General features: G+C 44.0%; 1 protein-coding gene across 5 annotated transcripts in view; it reads right to left on the bottom strand.

The window, feature by feature from the left end:
- Positions 1-27,780, bottom strand: part of LOC128831951 (t-SNARE domain-containing protein 1-like) — a 699,719-nt gene that overhangs the window by 381,933 nt on the left and 290,006 nt on the right. For all 5 annotated transcript variants that reach the window (XM_054018910.1, XM_054018909.1, XM_054018914.1 and 2 more), the window contains one exon: positions 19,227-19,296. In XM_054018910.1, the coding sequence (XP_053874885.1) occupies positions 19,227-19,296 (70 nt within the window). The remainder of the gene's footprint in view (positions 1-19,226; positions 19,297-27,780) is intronic.

Here is a 27,780-nt window from a genome sequence, read left to right as displayed (position 1 = left end):
TCATCCCACCCCTCCCCCCCATACACACACCCCAACCCTCAATTTTGTGAGCATTCGTGACCCACCACACAATTTCTATAGCCAGATGTGGCCCTCTGGCCAAAAAGTTTGCCCACCCCTGCTCTATAGCATGTTTTAATGTGTTTTATGTATACATTTTTGAAGCTGGTATCCCTGCTAATAAAGCCTCTGGTCTGCCCTGCCTGAGGATTGGGGCCCTGGACTGTGCTCGGTACCCCTGGTCTGAGAGCCTGGGTTCCCAGACTATACCTGGCTTTACCCTACCTGAGGGTTGGGCTTTAGACTGTTGGTGTCCTGCCCCGTCTGAGCGCTCAGGCCCCTGGACCACTCAGTGCTCGACCCCGCTGGAGGCATTGAACCCCGAGACTGCTAACTTCCTCCTTGTCTAAAACTGTTATTCCAGGGGCATGACAGCCACTAGGCGTGGCCTCCTTCAGAGATTGATGGCGAGGAAGGGCCACACGGGTCTACACGTTTACAGAACTCATTTTATAAACCTCAGTTTTAGGAGCTTCCAGTAACTGTCGACTCCTAGAATTCAATACAATTTTCTCAACTTCAAAAAGCGTATTAGTACGACAATGTATATAAGTGATGCTGAAGAGTGGCCGCTATACATGCCTTTGGGGGTGGGAGAGATGGGGAGAAAGAGAAAAAAAAGGGCAAGTTAGAGTACGTGTGTATAAGAGACTGATACCAAGTTTTCAAACCAAATCAGATAGTAAATGGTGGGATTGTTCTCCAGATTTCCCATATCTAAATTCAATTAGAAACACAAAGACAGAACAGGGATGATTGCCAAATGGAGAGCCAAATGCACAGATAAAGAAAAGCTGGTTTCACACTGAGGCCGTGGCTATACTCAGGACTTCCTAGCGCTGCCGCGGCAGCGCTGTGAAGCGCGAGTGTAGTCGCGCCGCCAGCGCTGCGAGAGCTCTGTCGCAGCGCTGCAAGTACTCCACCTCTCCGAGGGGAATAGCTTGCAGCGCTGTGAGCGAGTGTGCAGCGCTGCAGACGCTGATTGCACTGGTGCTTTACAGCGCTGTACTCGCTGCGCTCGGGGAGGGGGGGGGCGTTTTCACGCCCCTGAGCGCAGCAAGTTGCAGCCCTGTACAGCGCCGGTGTAGCCAAGGCCTAATGTTTTAAGTTTTGTGAAGAAAAAGAATCCTATTTCTGTAAAATTCAATTCATTAGTTCATATCTTTATAACAGATAAAAATTGAAATGTCACAAGCAGCTAGATCGGGGAGGGCAAACTTTTTGGCCCCAGGGCTGCATCGGGTTTCCAAAATCGTATGGAGGGCTGGTTAGCAGAGGCTGTGCCTCCCCAAACAGCCAGGCGTGGCCCAGCCCCTGCCCCCTATCCGACCCCTCCTGCTTCTCGCCCCCTGACAGCCCCCCCAGGACTCCTGCCCCATCTAACTCCCCCTGTTCCCTGTCCCCTGATCGCCCCCAGAACCCCCGCCCCTGACTGCCCCCCACCCCATCCAACCACTCCTCTCATTCCTGACTGCCCCCCCCCCCCCGCCCAGGAACCCTGCCCCATCCAACCACCCCTTCTCCCTGTCCCCTGACCGCCCGGAACCCCCACCCCAGACTGCCCCCTGCAGCCCCATCCAACCCTCCCCCCCATTCCTGAGTGCCCCCCGGGACGCCTGCCCCATCCAACCACCCCTTCTCCCTGACCACTGACCACCCCCGGAACCTCCCCCGGACTGCCCCCCGCCGCCCCATCCAACCCTCCCTCTCCTTCCTGACTGCCCCCCCGGGACCTCTGCCCCCATTCAATGCCCCTGTTCCCTGCCCTCTGATCGCCCCAACCCCGTCCACACATACCCCGACCACCACCCCGAACTCCCCTGCCCTCTATCCAACCCCCCCTGCTCCCCGCCCCCTTACCGTGCTGCCTGGAGCACCGGTGGCTGGCAGCACTACAGTCGCGCCTCCCAGAGCACCAGGACAGGCAGCTGCGCCGCCCGGTTGGAGCCAGCCATGCCACCGCGCAGCACAGAGACCGGGTCAGGCTGGGCTCTGCAGCTGCGCTGCCTCAGGAGCTCACAGCCCCGCCAGCCAGAGAATTGCGCCGGAGAGAGCTGAGGCTGTGGGGGAGGGGGAACAACAGGGAGGGGCCGGGGGCAGCCTCCCAGGCCAGGAGCTCAGGGGCCGGGCAGGAGAGTCCCACGGGCCGGATGTGGCCCGCGGGCCATACTTTGCCCACCTCTGAGCTAGATGAAAGGACCGGGATCTAGGATTCCTGGGCTTATTACAAGTTTTATGAATAATTCACTAAGTAACCACGGATAATTTACTTAACCTCCCTGTGCCTCAATTTACTCATCTTTAAAATGGAGATAATATTAGCATCTGTACTTTCTTCACTGGGGATTTAATTAATGTTCACCTGTACAGCATTTTCAGATCCTTCAATGGATAAGGGCAAAATGTTATTCACATTCCACAATATCATTACCAAAAACGAATTGAGAAAAATACCCATTAAAAATGTCAGTTTCCTTTTTAAGCCTCTAGCTGAGATTTATAATTGAAATGCAAACTGACCTTTACATACTGTACAGTATGGCTAAAATGTTGCTAAAATATATAATTCTAGTGGGGACAGCAGGTGAACTCACTACTCTCTGTATTGCAATTATCTTATCTTTTATTTATAGTCTTCAAATAAAGCAGCACATCTGGATTTTCTCTCTGCATTCTAGTTGCACACCATCCAAGAATCAGAGGGGTAGCCGTGTTAGTCTGAATCTGTAAAAAGCAACAGAGGGTCCTGTGGCACCTTTAAGACTAACAGAAGTACTGGGAGCATAAGCTTTCGTGGGTAAGAACCTCACTTGTTCAGATGCAAGTAATGGAAATCTCCAGAGCAGGTATAAATCAGTATGGAGATAACAAGGTTAGTTCAATCAGGGAGGGTGAGGTGCTCTGCTAGCAGTTGAGGTGTGAACACCAATGGAGGAGAAACTGCTTCTGTAGTTGGATAGCCATTCACAGTTTTTGTTTAATACTGATCTGATGGTGTCAAATTTGCAAATGAACTGGAGCTCAGCAGTTTCTCTTTGGAGTCTGGTCCTGAAGTTTTTTTGCTGTAAGATGGCTACCTTTACATCTGCTATTGTGTGGCCAGGGAGGTTAAAGTGTTCTCCTACAGGTTTTTGTATATTGCCATTCCTGATATCTGACTTGTGTCCATTTATCCTCTTGCGTAGTGACTGTCCAGTTTGGCCAATGTACATAGTAGAGGGGCATTGCTGGCACATGATGGCATATATAACATTGGTGGACGTGCAGGTGAATGAGCCGGTGATGTTGTAGCTGATCTGGTTAGGTCCTGTGATGGTGTTGCTGGTGTAGATATGTGGGCAGAGTTGGCATCGAGGTTTGTTGCATGGGTTGGTTCCTGAGTTAGAGTTGTTATGGTGCGGTGCGTGGTTGCTGGTGAGAATATGCTTAAGGTTGGCGGGTTGTCTGTGGGCGAGGACTGGCCTGCCTCCCAAGGTCTGTGAAAGTGAGGGATCATTGTCCAGGATGGGTTGTAGATCACTGATGATGCGTTGGAGAGGTTTAAGCTGAGGACTGTAGGTGATGGCCAGTGGAGTTCTGTTGGTTTCTTTTTTGGGCCTGTCTTGTAGCAGGAGGCTTCTAGGTAATCATCCAAGAGGGTTTTAGGGTATCAGCGCTACAATCTAAATCTCTTGTCAGCCTGCTACTGAGACTATCCATTGGGCAAAGAATTGACTTGTTTAGGTCCTCTCCCTTCCCAAGTTGTCTCATTAACCAGTATTAATCCATGCTCAACTCCATTTGCAGCCTATTCGCTCAGATGCTTAAGTGTTCCAAATCTTTCTTTAACTTATTGAAGAAAGGGACTGCCATTGTTGTCTATGCCCTCTAATGTTGTTTTATTGATTACCCTGATATTCTGTACCATCGTCAGAAACGTTTACAGTCCGACACCTGTGATGAAATACACCAGGCATCTGTATTATTTGACAATTATACTGAAATGAGCAGTTTTCAATCCACTTCAACATTATTCTTCCCCATTGTGATTCAAGTGGTCTGAGAGAGGGGGGCACAGTCTAGTGGCCGGAGTACATGTCAGAGGCTCAGGAACTATTGAGTTCTACTCCATGTTTTGAAAGTGACTTGCTATTTTACATTGAGGAAGATACAATATCACTGCGTTTCAGAATAGTGGCACTGCCAACCCCAAGTGATCGAAAATCATGCATTAGGCCTCCCCAAAATGATGAGACTGTCTTAAAATCAGGAGATAAAAAAAAAAGGAGGGGGAGCTCTATTTATTTGCCTTGAGGCTTTTGAGCCTTTGGGTTACACTGTGGTCCAGCTTTTCTCCACAACCACAAGAGTTTAGAAACTTAGTAGTTTTTTTATCAAATAGTTTCAACGGTTAGTAAATTTAGCAAAATAATAATAATAATAATAAAAATTAAATAAATAAATAAATAAAAAGAAAACCAGTGCAGAAAAAGGATATAGCAAAGTAATACTCTCATGGACGTACCTAATTCTTCTGTGGTTTGACTTGCCTCAAAAGTTAATATATGCAGATAAATGTGCATATATTAACAAGTAACAAGGTTAACCAAGAATAGGGTACCGACCTAAGGGATAAATAACAGTCTTCTGTAGAATAAATCCATGAAGCCACTTCCCAAATTCCCAAAGTTGTGACATCAGTAAACAGGTGGCTAACAGACAAGTAAATGCAGTGATTCTAAAAAGGTGCCTTGGCTTCTCTCCTGTCTTCCTATTTTTTTTGTCCAGCATTATGCAGATGTCCTCCACTGTGCTCCTTCCCTACAGTTTTCAGAGTAGCAGCCCTGTTAGTCTGTATCTGCAAAAAGAACAGAAGTACTTGTGGCACCTTACAGACTAACTAATTTATTTGAGCATAAGCTTTCGAAAGCTTATGCTCAAATAAATTTGTTAGTCTGTAAGGTGCCACAAGTACACCTGTTCTTCTTCCCTACAGTGTATTCTCAAATTATTTGTCTAGTTTAGTTTTAAGTTACTCACATGATGTTGTTTCCACCAGTTCTCTTAGGAGACTCCTCCATGGTTTAAAAGACTGCACGTCAGCCTTGACTAAGTTTTGTTTTGCTTAAACAAAACATTATTCTGCAGGTATAACCTACAGCTTCCTTCCCTTCCTTTGTTGCCGTCCTTTAGCTAGACAATGGTTCTCACCATGTAGAGTTTTAAAAGTGGAACATGTATGGACTCCTCTATTACACGAAGGACTAATTTGTAGGAACCACAGTATTATTATGAAGCTAGACCAGGGGTCGGCAACCTTTCAGAAGTGGTGCGCCGAGTCTTCATTTATTCACTCTAATTTAAGGTTTCGCGTGCCACTAATACATTTTAATGTTTTTAGAAGGTCTCTTTCTATAAGTCTATAATATATAACTAAACTATTGTTGTATGTAAAGTAAATAAGGTTTTTAAAATGTTTAAGAAGCTTCATTTAAAAAGCAGAGCCCCCAAACCGCTGGCCAGGACCCGGGCAGTGTGAGTGCCACTGAAAAATCAGCTCGTGTGCCGCCTTCGGCATGCGTGCCATAGGTTGCGTCCCCCTGAGCTAGACTGATTACTTTACCAAAGAACCACACAGCACACCATCCCACTATCGTACAAAGTAGACCTTACAAAAAAAAAAGGCTTGCCTAATTATATCCACATATGTTCCAGAGAACATTAATTGCTTCCATAGACATGCTGCAAAAATGCCACAGCCCAACAATCAACGTCAAAGGATCAGAAGAAATGCCAGGCTAGTTGAAGGGAAGACGCTCCTGGCTTTAGGGTCGACGTAAATCTCGGGAAATAAAGGAGACTTCACATAGAGCCAATGTAAGTATTTCACTAAACATTAGCATGTTTGGATTAACATGTCAGCCCCTTAAGGACTTGACTGCAAAGGGAATGCCTGGCCCTGACAGCAACATATACTGTGTGTGTGTACATGAAATATTAAGTAATCGTCTTCCCACAAGCCCCTTTCCATTCTATCGATGAACTGCATTGTGCAATGTGCAACCACAGGGACTACGGTTTACAAGGACCCGAGCCATTTCTTTAAAGAGTTTTTGACCTAGGGATGTTTACAAAACTGTGCCTAAGAATCCAAAGGCTTGTCACTCCAGTTAGCATTTCATAATGCAGCATTTTCCAAGCTTTATGCCTGTGGACATTCTACATCAGACTACAAAACTATTGTCCTTTGCTGGCAATGCTAACAGATGGTGAAAGTCAGTTTGCTCTCTTTCCGCACAGGAGGTCGATGGAGAAGTGATTAAAAGTTTTAAAGCCATTTTTCAAAGTGTTGCTGAACTCTTTAACCTACTGAAATATTGTTTCATGATATCAAGTTATAACTATGTAAGAAATAAAGCAAAACAACAAAAATATCAGGTTTCTGGTCATGGAAGCAGAAGAGAAGACTTGAATATTATTGAAACGGTGAGATCAGAATGGGTCCTAAATAAATTACACAATCTGAAGAAATACATAAGAATAAAATTATAACAATCAATCTACATTGTACATTTCACTAAAAGTTTTCAAAGTACATTTACAAAGACGGGCAAGTATAATCTCTATTTTACACAGAGCAAAAATGAGACTCGGAGAAGTTACGGCTATCGTTTCTAAACTTCAAATATGTAGCTTGATTTTTAGCTATGCTGGGAACCTGCAAGTGCTACTGAAGCTAGGGATAGGTATGTTTTAATCTTAGGAAACACAACTGGAAGAAAACTGGCCCAAGGACACACAGCATGTCAGTGGCTGAAATAGGAACAAGATACAGATCTCTCAATCCCCAGTCCGGTGTTCTAACTACTGACTCTCAGCTCTCATCTTTAATTCAACCACGGAGCTCCGCCCCAGCTAATTAATCCTAAATTGGGCCTGGCGCAGCTTCCAGGTGCGAACAGGAGCACTAATTATGTTCCGGCTTCAATGAACCCTTTCACTGCCAGTGTGGGGTAAACACCTCATAACAATCTCCCTGGCAGGCTGATGTTTTTGTTTGTTTTTAATGGCAGCTGTTTGAAGCCACCTGGGGGGGTTGGAATGCTAAGAGAAGTTTCAGAGAAGCGGATTAATGGCCAGAGGACAGATGAAGTGGTCAAAGGTGTGTGATAAACTTATTTATCTGAAGTTCCGCAGTTTATCACATGCTGCTGCAATTTATCATATAGATGTCACATTTCTGGTGTTTTAGGATTCTAAAGGATAAGAGATGTCACATAAATATAAGACATATTTATTAATGAGGCAAGGGTATTATAGTTAAATGTAAATGGTGCAGTCTGGTAACCCTGTTTTACTGTCAAACCAATATGATTTTTCATGTCAGAAATTGATGGCAGTAGTGATAAATAAAGGACAGATAAAGTTAATCCAGCTGCTCTGAGTTGAACAGAGAAGGTATTACTTTGAAGGGTTTAACATATTAATGGAATCAAAATGACACTTCAAAATATTTATGGAAATCTTTTTTAAAGCTTATACATGAAGAATAACAAACCCCTATAAAATATTATTAAAATCCTAGCCGCAATTAAACATGCTGACACTTAAAAGCGTCTGTCTGATTTACTTAAAAATCTTCTTCCAGGAAATTAACAAAGTGTCTGGTGGCACCTTAAAGACTAACAGATTTATTTGGGCATAAGCTTTCGTGAGTAAAAACCTCACTTCTTCGGATGCATAGAGTGAAAGCTACAGATGCAGGCATTATATACAGACACATGGAGAGCAGGGAGTTACTTCACAAGTGGCGAACCAGTGTTGACAAGGCCAATTCAATCAGGGTGGATGTAGTCCACTCCCAATAATAGATGAGGAGGTGTCAATTCCAGGAGAGGAAAAGCTGCTTCTGTAGTGAGCCAGCCACTCCCAATCCCTATTCAAGCCCAGATTAATGGTGTTGAATTTGCAAATGAATTTTAGTTCTGCTGTTTCTCTTTGAAGTCTGTTTCTGAAGTTTTTTTGTTCAATGACAGTGACTTTTAAATCTGTGATAGAATGACCAGGGAGATTGAAGTGTTCACTTACTGGCTTGTGTATGTTACCATTCCTGATGTCCGATTTGTGTCCATTTATTCTTTCGCGGAGGGACTGTCCGGTTTGGCCAATGTACATGGCAGAGGGGCATTGCTGGCACATGATGGCATATATGACATTAGTGGATGTGCAGGTGAATGAGCCCCTGATGGTGTGGCTGATGTGGTTGGGTCCTCTGATGCTGTTGCCAGAGTAGATATGGGGACAGAGTAAGCAACGAGGTTTGCTACAGGGATAGGTTCCTGGGTTGGTGTTTCTGTGGTGTGGTGTGTAGTTGCTGGTGAGTATTTGCTTCAGGTTGGGGGGTTGTCTGTAAGCAAGGACTGGCCTGCCTCCCAAGGTCTGTGAGAGTGAGGGATCATTTTCCACGATAGGTTGTAGGTCGTGGATAATGCGCTGGAGAGGTTTTAGCTGGGGGCTGTATGTGATGGCCAGTGGTGTTCTGTTATTGTCCTTGTTGGGCCTGTCCTGTAGTAGGTGATTTCTGGGTACCCGTCTTGCTCTGTCAATCTGTTTCCTCACTTCCCCAGGTGGGTATTGTAGTTTTACGAATGCTTGATAAAGATCTTGTAGGTGTTTGTCTCTGTCTGAGGGGTTGGAGCAAATTCGGTTGTATCTTAGGGCTTGGCTGTAGACAATGGATCGTATGATGTGTCTTGGATGGAAGCTGGAGGCATGTAGGTACGTATAGCGGTCAGTAGGTTTCCGGTATAGGGTGGTGTTTATGTGACCATCACTTATTTGTACTGTAGTGTCCAGGAAGTGGATCTCTTGTGTGGACTGGTCCAGGCTGAGGTTGATGGTGGGGTGGAAATTGTTGAAGTCCAGGTGGAATTCTTCAAGGGCCTCCTTTCCGTGGGTCCATATGATGAAGATGTCATCAATGTAGCGCAAGTAGAGGAGGGGCACTAGGGGACGAGAGCTGAGGAAGCGTTGTTCTAAGTCAGCCATAAAAATGTTGGCATACTGTGGGGCCATGCGGGTACCCATAGCAGTGCCACTGACTTGAAGGTATAAGTTGTCCCCAAATCTGAAGTGGTTGTGGGTGAGGACAAAGTCACAAAGCTCAGCCACCAGGCTTGCTGTGGCCTCATCAGGGATACTGTTCCTGAGAGCTTGTAGTCCATCCTCATGTGGAATATTGGTATAAAGTGCTTCTACATCCATGGTGGCCAGGATGGTGTTTTCAGGAAGAACGTCAATGCACTGTAGTTTCCTCAGGAAGTCGGTGGTGTCTCGAAGATAGCTGGGAGTGCTGGTAGCATAGGGTCTGAGGAGAGTGTCCAAATAGCCAGATAATCCTGCTGTCAGAGTACCAATGCCTGAGATGATGGGGCGTCCAGGGTTTCCGGGTTTATGGATCTTTGGTAGTAGATAGAATACCCCTGGTCGGGGTTCTGGGGATGTGTCCATGTAGATTTGTTCCCGTACTGTAGCTGGGAGTTTCTTGAGCAGATGGTGTAGTTTCTTTTGGTATTCCTCAGTAGGATCAGAGGATAGTGGCCTGTAGAATGTGGTCTTGGAGAGTTGCCTGGCAGCCTCCTGTTCATAATCTGACCTGTTCATTATGACTACAGCACCTCCTTTGTCAGCCCCTTTGATGATAATGTCAGAGTTGTTTCTGAGGCTGTGGATGGCATTGCGTTCTATACGGCTGAGGTTATGGGACAAGTGATGTTGTTTGTCCACAATTTCAGCCTGTGCACATCTGCGGAAACACTCTATGTAGAGGTCCAGTCTGTCATTTCGACCATCAGGAGGAGTCCATGCAGAGTTCCTCTTTTTGTAGTGTTGGTTCCTGTGGGTCAGTGCACTGTTCAGTGGTGCGTTGAAAATATTCCTTGAGTCGGAGACGACGAAAGTAGGCTTCCAAATCACCGCAGAACTGTATCATGTTCGTGGGGATGGTGGGACAGAAAGAGAGTCCCCGAGATAGGACAGACTCTTCTGCTGGGCTAAGTGTGTGGTTGGAAAGATTGACAATGTTGTTAGATGAGTTGAGGGTACCATTGTTATAGCCCCCAGTGGCAGGTATTAGTTTAGATAGCTTACAGTCCTTTTTCCTCTGTAGAGAAGTGAAATGTGCATTGTAAATGGCTTGTCTCATTTTTGTAAAGTCCAGCCACGTTGAAGTTTGTGTAGAAGGCTGGTATTGTATGAGAGTCTCCAGTTCTGAGAGCTCATTCTTGATCTTCTCCTGTCTGCTGTATAGGATGCTGATCAGGTGGTTCCTCAATTTCTTTGAGAGTGTGTGGCACAGTCTCTCACCATACTCAGTGTAGTATGTTGATTGCAATGGATTTTTTACCTTCAGTCCTTTTGGTATGATGTCCATCTGTTTGCATTTGGAGAGGAAGATGATGTCTGTCTGTATCTGTGCAAGTTTTTGTTGAGGTTGATGGATTTCCACTCCATACGGCTAAATTTAGTGCCTTGCATGTTGTCAAGTATCAGGGGGTAGCCGTGTTAGTCTGTATCTACAAAAACAACAAAGTGTCTGGTGGCACCTTAAAGACTAACAGATTTATTTGGGCATAAGCTTTCGTGAGTAAAAACCTCACTTCTTCGGATGCATAGAGTGAAAGCTACAGATGCAGGCATTATATACAGACACATGGAGAGCAGGGAGTTACTTCACAAGTGGCGAACCAGTGTTGACAAGGCCAATTCAATCAGGGTGGATGTAGTCCACTCCCCATAATAACAAACAACATCACTTGACCCATAACCTCAGCCGTATAGAACGCAATGCCATCCACAGCCTCAGAAACAACTCTGACATTATCATCAAAGGGGCTGACAAAGGAGGTGCTGTAGTCATAATGAACAGGTCAGATTATGAACAGGAGGCTGCCAGGCAACTCTCCAAGACCACATTCTACAGGCCACTATCCTCTGATCCTACTGAGGAATACCAAAAGAAACTACACCATCTGCTCAAGAAACTCCCAGCTACAGTACGGGAACAAATCTACATGGACACACCCCCAGAACCCCGACCAGGGGTATTCTATCTACTACCAAAGATCCATAAACCCGGAAACCCTGGACGCCCCATCATCTCAGGCATTGGTACTCTGACAGCAGGATTATCTGGCTATTTGGACACTCTCCTCAGACCCTATGCTACCAGCACTCCCAGCTATCTTCGAGACACCACCGACTTCCTGAGGAAACTACAGTGCATTGACGTTCTTCCTGAAAACACCATCCTGGCCACCATGGATGTAGAAGCACTTTATACCAATATTCCACATGAGGATGGACTACAAGCTCTCAGGAACAGTATCCCTGATGAGGCCACAGCAAGCCTGGTGGCTGAGCTTTGTGACTTTGTCCTCACCCACAACCACTTCAGATTTGGGGACAACTTATACCTTCAAGTCAGTGGCACTGCTATGGGTACCCGCATGGCCCCACAGTATGCCAACATTTTTATGGCTGACTTAGAACAACGCTTCCTCAGCTCTCGTCCCCTAGTGCCCCTCCTCTACTTGCGCTACATTGATGACATCTTCATCATATGGACCCACGGAAAGGAGGCCCTTGAAGAATTCCACCTGGACTTCAACAATTTCCACCCCACCATCAACCTCAGCCTGGACCAGTCCACACAAGAGATCCACTTCCTGGACACTACAGTACAAATAAGTGATGGTCACATAAACACCACCCTATACCGGAAACCTACTGACCGCTATACGTACCTACATGCCTCCAGCTTCCATCCAAGACACATCATACGATCCATTGTCTACAGCCAAGCCCTAAGATACAACCGAATTTGCTCCAACCCCTCAGACAGAGACAAACACCTACAAGATCTTTATCAAGCATTCGTAAAACTACAATACCCACCTGGGGAAGTGAGGAAACAGATTGACAGAGCAAGACGGGTACCCAGAAATCACCTACTACAGGACAGGCCCAACAAGGACAATAACAGAACACCACTGGCCATCACATACAGCCCCCAGCTAAAACCTCTCCAGCGCATTATCCACGACCTACAACCTATCGTGGAAAATGATCCCTCACTCTCACAGACCTTGGGAGGCAGGCCAGTCCTTGCTTACAGACAACCCCCCAACCTGAAGCAAATACTCACCAGCAACTACACACCACACCACAGAAACACCAACCCAGGAACCTATCCCTGTAGCAAACCTCGTTGCTTACTCTGTCCCCATATCTACTCTGGCAACAGCATCAGAGGACCCAACCACATCAGCCACACCATCAGGGGCTCATTCACCTGCACATCCACTAATGTCATATATGCCATCATGTGCCAGCAATGCCCCTCTGCCATGTACATTGGCCAAACCGGACAGTCCCTCCGCGAAAGAATAAATGGACACAAATCGGACATCAGGAATGGTAACATACACAAGCCAGTAAGTGAACACTTCAATCTCCCTGGTCATTCTATCACAGATTTAAAAGTCACTGTCATTGAACAAAAAAACTTCAGAAACAGACTTCAAAGAGAAACAGCAGAACTAAAATTCATTTGCAAATTCAACACCATTAATCTGGGCTTGAATAGGGATTGGGAGTGGCTGGCTCACTACAGAAGCAGCTTTTCCTCTCCTGGAATTGACACCTCCTCATCTATTATTGGGAGTGGACTACATCCACCCTGATTGAATTGGCCTTGTCAACACTGGTTCGCCACTTGTGAAGTAACTCCCTGCTCTCCATGTGTCTGTATATAATGCCTGCATCTGTAGCTTTCACTCTATGCATCCGAAGAAGTGAGGTTTTTACTCACGAAAGCTTATGCCCAAATAAATCTGTTAGTCTTTAAGGTGCCACCAGACACTTTGTTGTTTTTGTAGATACAGACTAACACGGCTACCCCCTGATACTTGACAACATTCCAGGAAATTATGACTCTAAAATACCTTTCTACTTTTCACTTTTTAAAACAAAAGAATTTGAATTTCTTAGGAATAAAAAACATTTTAATGGACGATATTTTTAAAGCCAAAACCTTCAAGTTATAAAATGTAAAGTTAATATAAAGAATAGTCAGGCTTTTTTTCACAATGATTTGAAGGTAATATAAAAGCATATAGGGCATAAGCAGTACTGAACACTACAGATCTAGTAATAAGAGCATATGGGGATCAGCCAGTCTAAATGCTGCAGATCTAGTAATAAGAAAAAAACATCCTCCGGGCAAAGGGTGTTTATCCATTTGCATAATGAGTGCCATTTTCATCCTGTATCCAACCCTTAAACCTGATAGAAAGAGCTCCAGGATCTCAACAGTGGAGAGGTGTAGCAGAAGATGGGTTTCTCCTACCTTTTCAACTAGCTTGTTCAAGAAAACGAGGTTGGATACTAGGAGTAAATTCGCTAGAGCTGTACAGTCCAGTGGTGTCTTACTGAGTACTGCCCAAACCATTGAATATTTTGGAATTGATGGCATGTGTCCTTCTACAAAGGTGTCAGTAAGCATCTCCGTCAAGAGGGGACCCCAGTGATCTCAAGTGGGATCTTTAACTAATACATTTACAGGTTCTAAGAAGGGACCATTGTGATTATGTAGTCTGACTTCCTGTACAACACGAGCCATAGAACTTCCCCAAAATAATAGCTAGAGCTAGGGTGACCAGACAGCAAACGTGAAAAATCGGGACAGGGGATGGGTAATAGGAGCCTATATAAGAAAAAGACCCAAAAATCGGGACTGTCCCTATAAAATTGGGACATCTGGTCACCCTACCTAGAGCATCTCTTCAAGAAAAACATCCAATCTTGATCTAAAAATTATCAGTGATAGAGAATCCACCATGACCATGAAATGGTTCCAATGCTTAATTACTCTCACTGTCAAAAAATTACATCTTATTTTAGATCTGAATTTGTCTGGCTTTAACTTCCAGCCATTGGATCATGTCATACCTTTCTCTGCTAGAGAGAACTCATTATTAAAATACGTGTTTCCCATGTAGGTAATTATAGACTGTAATCAAGTCACTCGTTAACCTCCTCTTTGTTGAGCTTTACAGATTCATCTCCTTGAGTCTATCACTATAAGGCATGTTTTCTAACCCTTTAATCATTCTTGTGGCTCTTCTCTGCACTTTCTCCAATTTATCAATATCCATCTTGAATTGTGGACACCAGAACTGGACTCAGTACTCCAGCAGCAATGGCACCAGTGCCAAGTACAGAGATAAAATAACCTCTACTCCTACTCCAGATTCAGGGGCATGAAGAATTTTCAGTTAGACGACTTTTGTTTTGTTTTGAATATTTAATAAAGAAAACATGAGGGGCCTGGGCTTGAGTTGAATGTGGTGATTCAGATTTCTGATAGTGTGTCAAGTGTTTCTCATTATGCCGGTAGGCTTCAAACTGGGAGTGAGATGTTTCTTTTTCTGGGAGCATTGTATGGTTTCTTTCAGGGAAGAGAGTATCCCACATTTGGGTAACCTTTTCCACAAAATATGTTGGCAATTCTTCACAGCATGTGATGCTGGCTTTTGGGGTAGTGGGAAGGCAAACAACTGATGAAGTAATTAACCTTCCTGAAAAGTTCTACTGGTTACTTAGCGATTTCAATAACCAATGAGATATATGATCTTTTCCTTTCTATCACGGCTGCTGAATAACAGTGTGGTGAGCCATAAATGTCTTTTGGCACAGTATGCACCCCAAGGGAGAACAGGTGCTTAGCAGGGATACAGCATGGCTGAAAGCCAAGTACCACAAGCAATCCAAAAGCTCTGCTTTCCCCTTCACTTGGGAAAAGAACCATTGCCCTTGTCGCATGCCAGAGCTGTTCAGCTAAATTCATTATTCTCAAAGTATTTTGGACTTTATTTTCAGCTTACTTTAGTTTCAGTACTTACATCAGGGCCATTACACAAATCTTAACAAAAGCATTGTACTTATATAACTTCAAAAAAACTATGTTAAAAGAACATTAAGATTGCAAAGTGAAGCACCCAAAAGTTAGGAAATGCTCGGATTAAGGTTGCCTGTGCAACCTTAATTCAGCCCTCTTGTGCATATGCATCATGACAGTCTAATTACATGATCATATACCATTTTTTTCTACCAAACACTTGGCCTCATTCAATGCACAGAATAGGCAGTATTCCTTTGATGGGTAACTACTGAATATTCCATTTGATACCCCTCATTCAATCTGTGGTCCCCTTGCATTATTTACTGCACCACAACCAAACTCAGCGCTTGAATACAGAATTATTAATTTCCTCATGGGCTTTTCACTGATGCTCTCCTGGTAGTTTACAAACATTATTCAATATCTCTTCACAACACCATTGTGAGAACAGGTGGTATTATTGTGCCCATTTTACAGCTGAGGAACAGAGACTAAGGCCCAGAAAAGTCACTCATCTAATGTCGGGCAACCAGAAAATAAGGAACACACAATTCACAGCCAGCTGTGAACATTTTGGTTTAAGTGACTGGTCCAACCTCACACAGAAGCTGTGTGGCAGAGGCAGAAACAGATTTCAGTTCTTCAGGGCAGCATTCAACTGCCTTAACCATGAGACCTTCCTTTCTCTCCCTGCATCCTCTGGATCATTCACTACACGCCTCCCAACTATTGCAACAAATGAGGCAGAGGTCCTACCTACAACAGCCTTCTTCACTACACAACCCTGATTTACACCCAGAGCACGTCCATCTTGTGCACTGAATGAGGCAAGGGGTCCTGTGGAAGAAACAACATGTGATCAAGTAATTAAAGATTGTATCATCATAATGCATATACAAAAGGGGACCGAATTAAGGTTACAAAAGCACCCTTGATTATGGCCTTTTGAGTGCTTAACGATGCAACCTTAACATTCTTTTAACATAGAAAAGTACATCCTCAAACTACGTTTTTTCAAGCTTACAAAGTTTTAAAGCTTCAAAATTGGAAAAAAAACAACCACCAAATATTTAACTCTGTGGAACCACATTGTCCCCCACATGGATCATCAGCAGGGTTGGGATCTTTAAATCCACAGCACAGTCCTCTAACCCTTGAGTTAATAAAGCAACTGATAGCATTAGAAAGTTTAAAAGAACAGGAGTACTTGTGGCACCTTAGAGACTAACAAATTTATTAGAGCATAAGCTTTTGTGGGCTACAACCCACGAAAGCTTATGCTCTAATAAATTTGTTAGTCTCTAAGGTGCCACAAGTACTCCTGTTCTTTTTGAGGATACAGACTAACATGGCTGCTACTCTGAAACCTGTCATTAGAAAGTTGTTATCTTTTATGTAGACCTGCCACTAGAGGGGGATGGAGGAATACACATTGCCAGGACCACTGAATTATGTGCACTCCAGCCCTGGACACCGGTGACCCTTTGTGACAGAATGAGTATGTCTGTAAATAAAATAATATTTAATAGCCAAAGAGCTTGAGGGGGTGTGATTCAGATTTAGCAAAACTCCATCAAGCCAGGTGAAACTGCCCTACTCAATGAACAAGTGAACAAACCATTTTACTTCTGAGGCAGGCTAGTCTTTGAAATACAACCTCTGGGGTATGTTGTTAATCTTTCAAAAGGTAGCTATTAAACATCTTTGTATCCTCAATGGGCCATCTCTTAGGCCTTGACTAGACAAACCCAGAGAGAAAGCAGCATTTCCCTTACCTTACCCCACTTCATTGCACATGAAGGTAATTCAGAAAAATTGTTTGCAGAGTGGAGGTGTTGCTCTTGATTAGGATGGGAAGCCTGGCTGGACACAAAACTGCCGCAGGGTGTGGCAAGATCTCTGACTGCATGAAAGACAGCTGAGATTCACTTTCTCTCATAACAGGATGGGGTAGGAACTGAAGTCAGACACAGATTGCTTTTTGGAATACTTAAGGGCTGTGTTTTCCCTCCGTAACTTTCAATGAGAATGTCTGGCCTGGTTTAGCTTATGCCAACTATAAATCTAGGTATGTTACACAAGCCATTTTTTAACTCCATTTATTTTGTTTTAAAATAATCTTGTTCTTACGAAGCAATCTGCAGTTGTGTGTGGAGAAGGTTCACCCTGCACCCCTCAAAAGAGGGGTTCCGGGTGGCAAAGAGCTTCTGGAACTTAAACCCCACCACTCAGATCTTGGACAATAAGACAGGGCAAAGGCCTCCACGCCTAGTGAAGCGTGTTGCAAACAGCTGTGGCAGACAAACAACTGGGCTGATGCCAACAGGACCCAGGAAAAGACAAGAGTTGGCAGTGACTATGCTGGATCTAGAGACCTATCTTGCAGGGCCTTTCATCACACACAAATACAATAGAACCTATTTATTGTGAAGTCCCCTCTCCCCCGCCCACACATACACTAATTTCACTCTAATCAGAGAGATGTAGACACAAAATATGAAACCAGAATGTGCGGCAATTTTATTATCTAAATAAAATTCTACTCAAATGTTGTCTTCACGGTAATGCTAAAAGTAATAAACTTACCAAATGTCCACTCATTGCTCCCTGAACATTTTCTGGGTTAGAGGATACTCAAGGAGAAATGTGTGACAGTCTCAGAGGGGGAAAGAGATTAAACCGTAACTGTTTGCTGCAGAGGTAGCACGCACAGCTCAGAGGTCTCTTCTGAACAATTACCAAGGAGCAGCACCCGAGGAACAGCTGACCATACTACATTTCTCAGGTAAAACGCCACCTGCCATGACTAATGCATTAGGTAATGCTATCTCAGAATGGCAACTACAGTGCTGAACTGTTCAGTGCATCCAGGAGGCAAGGTAGCTATGCCGACATACAGCCTAGGGCATTAGCTACATCTAGAAAGTACACACCTGCCATGTTGCTAAATGCAGCAGTTACATTCAGGTAAACACACCTGCTTTGTGCTGGATGTTTCAGACACACCTGTACGTTCTGTGTGGGTGAAACATCAACAAAAAGTAGCAGCCCGGTGGTGAACAATCAGCAAGGACACTGCAGGCTTGAAAAATTACTTCTGTCCCATCCTCCTGTTCCAGAGGGTGTTGGCTGCACTATAGAATCTTGGAGGGGTAAAGCAGGGAGAAAGAAGGTGGGAATCTTGGGTTCCATCTTTAAAAGAAGAAAATGTAACCCGGAATAAGAGCATAGGTGCTGAGTTTTTCTTCTGCCCCGAGGTCCCACCCTCATACTGCCTCTTCCTGCCTCTGCTCCACCACCTGCCCCGAGGCCCTGCCCTCACTCCGCCTCTTCCCACCCTGCTCCGTCCTCTCCCCAAGGCTCCCGCCCACTCACTGCTCTCCGCCGTCCTCCACGCCTCTCCCCCAGCACCCAGAAGCTGTTTGGTGGCACCTGATCATCTAATTGGGAGCGCTGCCCAACAGCTGATTGGGGGGGTGCCGTCAAACAGCTGTGGCTGGTGAGTGCTGCTCACCCACAACTTTTTTTCCATGGGTGCTCCATCCCTGGAGCACCCATGGAGTCAGCGCCTATGAATAAGAGCAACATTCTGCCGTGAGATGTACGTCTCATGAGCTACATTCATAAAAAAGTGGATAGAATTGATTTCTAGGTCTGTTGTCCATTATAAAAGAAGCATTTTAATAGCAAATTGCACCACACTTAGAAAAGCCATTTTAGTGTGTATACAATGAAAATGTGTGTGTTAGCGTTACAGAGAGAGAGAGAGAGAGAGAGACTATCCAAATCTGCTAGAAGTGAGATGTAACATACTATTTTGTGTCATTTGATGTGTTCTGACCCATGCCAGTTTTGACACCATAATAAGCTGTTCTTTGCTATAAATTTATGTCTTCCCATTACCCCCTCTTCTCTCCTCTTCGCTTGACTGTACTTGGCAAGGAAAACCTACTTCAGCTTCCAATTCTGGCCATCACATTCACATTAAAAAAATAATTAACCAGTCGTTTTCCTTTATCCACTCACCAGCCTTCTCAAACCAGCACAAAGGAAGTTTTGTAAAATCAATACACTTCCTACCAACATTAATCATAAATGTGAAGTAACAAAAAGGAGTTGTGCAAAAAGTGGTCCAGCTTTATAACGGGGGAGGGGGAGAGAAAATAGATGGGAATGATATGGAACAAGAGAGACAGAGATCCCCAGCAATACAAAATAGACTCACAATCCATCTCGCAGCTCTTGCGTATCATTCGATGTCCCAAGAGATCGAAGGGTTCTTTCCAAGGAAGTCACTGTCAACACAAAAAGAAAGAAAAGAGAAAGAAATGACACCACATTTCAGACAAAAGTATTTCTATGTTTAAATGGGGTTTCTTTCAAACCCGTTCACTAATAACTAACCTATGGACAAATAAAAACACAGAGCACAGCAAGAACTGAAGGTCAGACAATACTAACTCCATCAGAGGACATTAATAATGTGGAATAATCCTTTTGCATCTTGAGTGTGTATTATACATATTTGTTATTTGTGGAGACCATAGCTGTACAAAAAGATTTACACCAACTCAGATAAACTAAAGAAAATCTCTCCCCCATAGACCTTACAATTGAACAACACAAGCCCAAGAGTGCCCTTTGGTCATTTTCTGTGGTACATCTTCTAAAAAGATTCAGAGGAGGTACAGAAGAATGCTCGGTTTAAATTAATGATCTAAGGATAAGGAGTGGCATGAAAGGAGCAAAATATGTAATAGAGGAAGGAGAAGATGGAACAGTCTATTATAAATGAATTAAAAGGAAGGAGGCCATGCAAGAGGTTAAGCTGGAATAGAGTTGTGGGGCATATGGAAGGCAAGGCTAATCTAAATTTTATGTGGATAATGAAGAGCCAATGGAGACAGTCCAGCAAATAGATATAGTGAGAGAGTAGCAGGAAAGGAAAATGATCTTGGCAACCTTGAATGAGCTCTGCTCCACACTCCAGAAGAACAAGGTCACTGACACTATGTCCTGTGACCCCCTCACGGTCACTGTCACTATGTCCCATGGGGAAATTAGGCCCCCTGTCTCCCAAATATGGCAATCAGTTCAACTCCAAGTGTGTCTAACCACTGTTAAGCATCTACCCCAACTGTCCAGCCTGAAAGACTGTTGGTATCCAAGTAAATGTCCTTTTCATCCTGAATTCGAGATGCAGATTTGAAATCCTAAAATAAGACACCCCACAAAAGTCACATGGGTTGCATAGTCAATTGGCGGCCACATTAAAGAGTCTTTATTCTTTTTAATAATTAAGAACAAAAAGGTAAATCTCACATTCATGGTGTCATCAGATTAGTCCAGTGGATCCCAGAGCAGCACCGAGGTAGTGTAAAAATGGAGCAGACTGCAGCCACCTCCTTCTTTAATACAGTGATATAGCCTCTGGAACCTACAGCTCCCACCTGCAACTGTCCATCTTCATCGGAGCAGCTTTCCATTGAGAGAGAGAGATGACTGCTTGCTGGGATCCCGAGTCTCTGCAAACCTCACACCCTTGCATTAGAGACAAGGGTGGCTGCAGCTGCGTGCTGATCTCCACAGGTTATGCTTTGTCCATCCTTATACTACAGACATTCATTTTTCCCCACTCCTAGACAGTGTCCATTAATTCTCATCAACCTGCACTTTGTTAGGACCACAGGAACTGCTATACCAGAACAGATCAAAAAATCAGTTTCTCCTTCTCCGACACTGGCCAATGCCAAATGCTTCAGAAGAAGGTGTAACCCCCCAGTAACTACCTAACCAAGGTTTTGTTTACGGTTGGCTTGCCTTAGTATGGAACTCCCGAGGGGCTAAGAAACAACATTGCTGCTTTCCACTCACCCATGCTCTTGCTCATCTCCTCCCCCGAGTCTCATTCCATCCCATTCTGTTCCAAACTAGAGGCCGGTCACAAGCTGTAAATGTGAGGAGGCATCGCTCTCCAAGCCAATGAATCATCCAAATGCTGAAGTTTTTATTCAGGCAAAAATCCTTCCCCCTCCCCCGCCCCGTGTAATAGGTAACCATTGTGACTGAGCCCGAATCCGTTCCAGGGCTTAGCTCCCTCCCCTGTCCCATCAGTGGTTTCTTCTTGAGCTGGCGTAAGCCATAAAAAACCATCATGGCAGTTAAACTGCCACTGCACAAACATTCTGGGCTCCCCTCCCTTCCAGTGTGCACGATGGGCCCACGTACAGAATGGAATGCAGGCCGAGGCCCTTTTACAGACTGTCACCCCATCTCCCACTAATCATTTTTGTTGCCCTTCTCTGTACCTTTTCCAATTCTCTATTGGAATTGTACAGAGAAGGGGGAAAATAAAAAGTGATTAGGGGTATGGAACAGCTTCCATATGAGGAGAAAGAACAGGAGTACTTGTGGCACCTTAGAGACTAACAAATTTATTAGACCATAAGCTTTCGTGGACTACAGCCCACTTCTTCGGATGCATATGAGGAGAGTTTAAAAAGACTGGGACTGTTCAGCTTGGAAAAGAGGTGATTGAGGGGGGATATAATAGATATCTATAAAATTGTGAATGGTGTGGAGACAGTGAATAAGAAAGTGTTATTTATCCCATCACATAACACAAGAACCAGGAGACACCCAATGAAATGAATAAGCAGCAGGTTTAAAACAAACAAGAGGAAGTTCTTCCTCACACAATGCACAGTCAACCTGTGGAGATAATTGTCAGGAGATGCTGTAAAAGCCAGAACTATAACTGGCTTCAAAAAAGAATTAGATAATTTCATGAAGGATAAGTCCATCAATGGCTGATAGCCAAAATGGTCAGGGATGCAACCCCCATACTCTGGGTGTCCCTAGCCTCTGTTTGCCAGAAGCTGGGAGTGGACGATAGGGAATGGATTACTTGATTCTGTTTTGTTCATTCCCTTTGAAGCACCTGGCACTGGCCACTGTCGGAAGACAGGACACTGGGCTAGATGGACCATTGGTCTGAACCAGTATGGCTGTTCTTATGTTCTTATGTTTATGAGGGGTGCTGGAGGCACCAGTGCAGGACTGGCCTGCAGCAATGGGCCTGATCTTACATGTAGCTAAGCATCCTTACCTCTCATGAGAATTGAGGGGCTCCTGCACCTGGCAGGTTCGGGACCTGTAAAAAGGCTTCAATCAGGTCAGAGATCACCATGCAGTGGCAAATTACAGTAGGTACAGCCCTGGAAGTTAAGAGCAGGCTGACCCCCACAATGAGCACCGTGGGCTCTAAGGCAGTTAGCAAGAACAGTTTAAACTCTCCTCCAAGGCCTCATCCTCTTGCATCTTGACTGTTGCAACCTCCTCCTTCTGGCCTCAAAAAATCCCATCATGCCCCACTCATATCCATTCAAAATGCTGCAGCAAAGATCATTTTCCTGGTTCTTTGCCTCAACCATGTCAACAACAAAAAACGCATCACGTTATCGCTGAGGGGTAGGGGGTAAGGTCCTCCTTCACAAGTTAAGCCCCGCCCCACTTCATTGTGCGGTTTAGTCTCCCAAGCTGCAGCTGCTGCCAGTGAACACATCTTTTGAACTTTGCCAACCCAGAATGTTCTAGATCTTACAGGTACAGTTACCACAGTTGCAAGAGGCAACTCATGAGGCTCTTGCTGAGAAGGGGAGACACTGAATGACTTCATTATATTTTAAAAGCTGAGTTCCAGCTTCCATTCTAATCTTCCTGTTTCAGTTGTTCAGGACTTCCTCACACAAATTCCATGTTTTGTCTCAGCCGAAGGGAGTGATTTTTTTTTAAACTTTGAGCCAAAGAGGTGCTTTCGAATTTTGCAACTGGGAAAAACAAACAAACAAAGCTACCTTTCCATATGTTCCCATTGGAATGGTTGCAGCTAGAAACTTGGCTTGTTTTGCACTCCACAACGACTTAAGATTTATGAAAATCAGCCCAGCAGATTTTTAAAGCTAACAATGAGACGCTTGTAAATCAACAACATAAGTTGGCTCTTATTACTTATGTTATTTAATCTATGCCACAAAATACACAAGATACAGAAAAGTGACTAAGTTAAATCCAGAAGAAAAAATTCTCCTTTTGAATGTTTGATGTCTGAACCTCAATGTTGAATCAACAGTAGATGTATTTATTTTTCCGTCTTGCATTTAACATCCGTCTTGCATTTAACATATCAAGTATGTAAGCACTGTAGGATCTTTCACAATGAAAGACACTAAATAAATACAGGCTATTATTATAATTTATCTCTTGGATTTTCTCAAGACATTCTCAATGGTACAAACATATATACATCACCGGTTGCTCTAGTACCGTAAGTCATGAAAAAAGAACAGATAACTGGTATGGGCTCATCACCTGACTGTGGAAATGGGAAGCCAGGAAATCCTAAATGCTAACCCTTGTTCTGACACTGACTCCATCTGTGACCTTATCCAAGATACTTAATCATTCTGTGGTTTAGTTTTGCTAACAGTAAGGCAGGAGTAATATTTACCTCTCTCACAGGATTAATTCATTTATTTTTAACATACCTTAACAGTGAAAACTGCTACATAAGCAATAAGAATTACCCATTTCAGGAACCTGGATGGTGTGACAAACTGCATTGTCACCCTGAGATACTGGGGTGGGGATGGTCAAAAAATTTTCTATCACAACTGCTTTTTAATGGAAAACTGGGCTTTTGACTAAAGTTTTTTTTTTTCATGAGAAGTGTCTGCTTTTTATGGAAAATTTCAACTTATCATCAAAAAGCAGAACACCCAAAAATCAAAAGGTTTTTTGGTTCATTACCAAAAGTTTCAATTCCAAAAAGCCACACCAGGTGCCCCAACCCAAGGGAGTTGCAGTTCCCAGGTTTTCTGACCCCCATCTTCCCAATGAGCTAGCTTCCCCAGCCAGACTACGTGTCCCATGATGTGCTGTGGCCATGGAACTTTCGCTATGCACCATGGCTGCTCAGGAAGAAGGGGGACTGTTCTGCACCATGGAAAATGTAGTCCAGACAAAGCCCAGCAGCCCATAAAGGAGAATGGGAGCACAAGACACCTGAACTACAACGCCCATGAGGAACCACGGTCGCATTTCCTTTTTTTTTTGGTTTTCAATCAAAAGCGTCGGTTGATTTTTTTCAAGTTTTGATTTTTCACTAAAAATCAACATTTTTTTAATTTTCAATTTCAACATAATTTTCTATGAAAAAATTCTGACCAGCTCTAACAAAATGGAGAGAAAGAAGAAAGCTTGCACATGAAAGGAGAGGGGAATATTAGTTGCATTCTCCATAAAATCCCTGCCAGCTGGCTGGAAATACCCAAGAATAGAACAAAGTCTGCTTGGTCCTTGTTATGTTTCCCAAAACCCAAACAACCAATAAAGCCTTTTAATTTAATTAGAATGATTTTAATTACAGGAGGAGAAAGAGTATCAACAAAATAGTGAAGTGAGAGGGTCCTTGTTTACAAATTTCATCCATCCACCCCACTTCATTCTTTGATTCAATCTCCCACCAACACCAGCTACTTCTAATGACAAGTCTGCTGGGCTCTGAATCCATAACGTTCCAGTTCCTAAAGGCCCAGTAAACATTCACAGTCATCACAGTTCATAAAGCTCCACATACCCAAGTTCCTGAAACACAGTTCAAAAATCCCCAAAGATTCATGCTGCAATATGACCCTTTTAAAGTTGCCACGGTCGATGGGATCTTGAGTTATCCATATAAGTGCCAGGCACAGGCTGGAGCAGCTGTAATAATTAATGCATCCAAATTTCAGAGATGAGTTATATATTGGAGAAGTGAAGACGTGAAACTCAGTGGGGTCTCAGCCAGTTGTCCCTTTTTTGCCCTCTCCCCCCCCATACACACACCTTTTACCTCCCATGTATTTTTCCAACTTGCACACTAGGGATGAGATAGTCAAAACTACCTAGGGGTTTTGGATGCCTGATGCAGTCTGTGACAAATTGACTCACCAGCCAGTGTGCTGTCTTGGACCTGGGTGAGGCATTATTGTTTTGGGTTATTTCTCTCTGTAATCCCATCAACCGGCCATTCACATGTTGTGGTGGTCCCCTTTGTCTTGTGACTTGGCCCTCCGGCCAAGTCACATTTTGTCTCACAGCTTTTTTGGTAAATCAGAGTTCAACTCAACAATAGTCCCAAGACAGGTCATCGGCCTCGGTCTAGGCCCAACAGTCCTCCTGGCCCTTGAGTTTGGGATCTTTACACAAGCCTCTTCAGTGAGGTTGTAGGGAAACCCATTCCCTCCCTCTGTCCTGTGTTCGAGCCCAGAGACCTGCAGCAAGCAGGTAAGGTCTGTCTCACTGGATCTCTTGATTCTTCCTACTCTGACCTGCCTTCTCGGGGGGCTCACATTGTTGGCAGGGTCCCAGGTCCCAATATGACAAAGGAAAGAGAACTATCCTAGCAGAGATAAAGACTGGCACCAGCCCTTCTGTCCCACAGTTTCCGTAAGGGTCCATCAGTCATCTGTACTACTACTCCAGATCCGCAGGAAATCTAAGGCACCTTGGCTCTCTGTTGTGCTACGCTCTGGAGCTGATGATGAAAGGTCTATCCATCGCCTAGGGCTGGGGCCTTCAGAACTGAGTTTCTCTTCCTCCAAGTCTGGCATGCTTCACAGGAACAGTGGGGTGCGGCAGCCTGAGTCCACAGCTGCTCTTTAACCCCTTTCTGTGTAGCAAGGGGTTTATATACCCCCAAGTTGTCCTTTGATTTGGCTGTAAACCAGGGTCACCTCCCCACCTTCACTCATCTTCTTTGGGCTTCCCCAGGTTGAAATTAAAAGGTGCTTGATAGTAACAGGATCACCTGGGTATCTTGGCCAACACTTCCTCATCTCTACAAAACAGGATCTAGTATCCACAGCGGTGTATGGACAATTTGAGAACACAAACAGCTGCTGCCTTTGTCTATACATTCACCTCAGTGCCAACATCTCACTCAATGCTTCGTAAAGCACTTGGAGATGCAATATGATGAGAGCCCCAAAGTCGTTACACTTTAGCTAATAATTATTTTTTGTGTGATGTACAGAGTGGTCCAAAGGATAAATTGAGGGTTTTCACTAATGTCCGTTAGCTTCTCTAACAGCAGAGTTTAACCTTTCTAGAGGTCTCCCACACATGATAATTTCCTCCTGGGTTTTTTTATATCCACATTCTTAACAAATCAATCTAAAGTGCAATCTATATATCGCCCATTTCCAAGATGAAACATGACAGCTTCTAAAAATATTTCAAGGCCAATTAGACCTTCAGAGAAGAACTCAATGCAGCAGCAAAACACAGTATGGTACTTGCTATAATGAACTCGTCAGATAACAGAATGAGTCAAGGCGGACTGCGCATTCTCAAATATACTCAATTGATGAGACTGGATTACTGTTATGTATATAATTCAAGCACAGAAGAAGTCGCTCATCATGATGATGGTATGTTTTTGACTTCCACAGAGAAAACCATGACAATTCAGAGTGAAGGCTACCCCCTTAATGTCTTCGCACTGCCAAACTAGGGAGATCTATGGAAGACAGACTGATCTGATATTCCATGGGTTCTGTGTAACAGCAGCATAGATCTTTGATATTGTGCTCTTTAGAGCAAAGAAGTTTCTTTGAGACACGTAATATGTCAACACCAGGTGCAGAGCTATGGAAAGGCCAATTTTTGACCCAATACAGCGGTGTTGCTTTTAAAGTGTCACAGGCTCTTTGCTCAGTGCAAGAGCATTTGGGCTGGTGACCCAGAAGTCATTTCTAGCTTTAGCATCAGTAGTGTAGTGGAGGGTAAATGTGGGTAAATGGAGTTTACCCACTCCTCATTTGGGGAATGTGAAGTTTAGTCTTTTACCACTATGCCACTGATTAGCATATTAGCATTTAAACACAGTGGGACAGATCCCTAGTGGGCGTAAATCAACAGAGCTCCACTGACGTCACAGGGACTGCGCTGATTTGTGTAAGTTCAGGATCTGACTCAGAACATTCATATATTCTCTTGGAAGCGTTAAAATCAATTGGTCCCAAAATGGCAACCAAAATTTTACAGCATCTCAGGGACAATGCAGAATCCTTTGCTCAGCCCCTCTGATCAAAGAAATGGGATGCACACTGCATGTGACATCATTAATAAGCAAGTAACAGGAATCTAAAATAGAAGAGCCCTATTAGAGCATTCAGATTTCCCAACTGGCCAGTGCAGGATTGCTCCCTCCCGTGCATTTTTAAGTGATTAGTCCTTCAGACATGATCTACTGAACCAATTCCTTTTATTGGTGGTGTTTATTTTTATTTATTTATAAGGCATTTACCAGGTGGCAGCTAAGTGCTGCTCAATAAAAAAAAAAGAACACAAACCCCTTTATAAAAAAGTAACTACAAAAGTCACCAATCAGCTAAATGCCATCCATAACCTTGGAATTTAAAAAAACAATCTGGCACAAGCACAAAACCCAATAGCTATCAGGCAAACCTCCCTACCCACAAAGAGGACAGTTCCTAAACATCAAGAGGAATGAGGAAAACAGACACAAAAACACAGGGAAGGGGCCCAAAACATGGCTTCAAAAACCTAGGCCACCTAAACAAGCCAAATGTTTACTCTAGTGCTACATATTTCTTAGACACCTAGCATCATAATTTCTAAGCAGTGAGACAGCAAACTAGCAGAATATGAATTGCATTGTGTGCTACAGCTATGATTCAAAATCCTCTAACTCTACAGGAGCGAGTGATGCAATA

Source organism: Malaclemys terrapin, chromosome 2, assembly GCF_027887155.1.
Source record: "Malaclemys terrapin pileata isolate rMalTer1 chromosome 2, rMalTer1.hap1, whole genome shotgun sequence".
Classification (NCBI taxonomy): Eukaryota; Metazoa; Chordata; order Testudines; family Emydidae; genus Malaclemys; species Malaclemys terrapin.
Note: the sequence above shows the minus strand (reverse complement) of the source record. Positions and strands in the feature narration are given on the sequence as shown.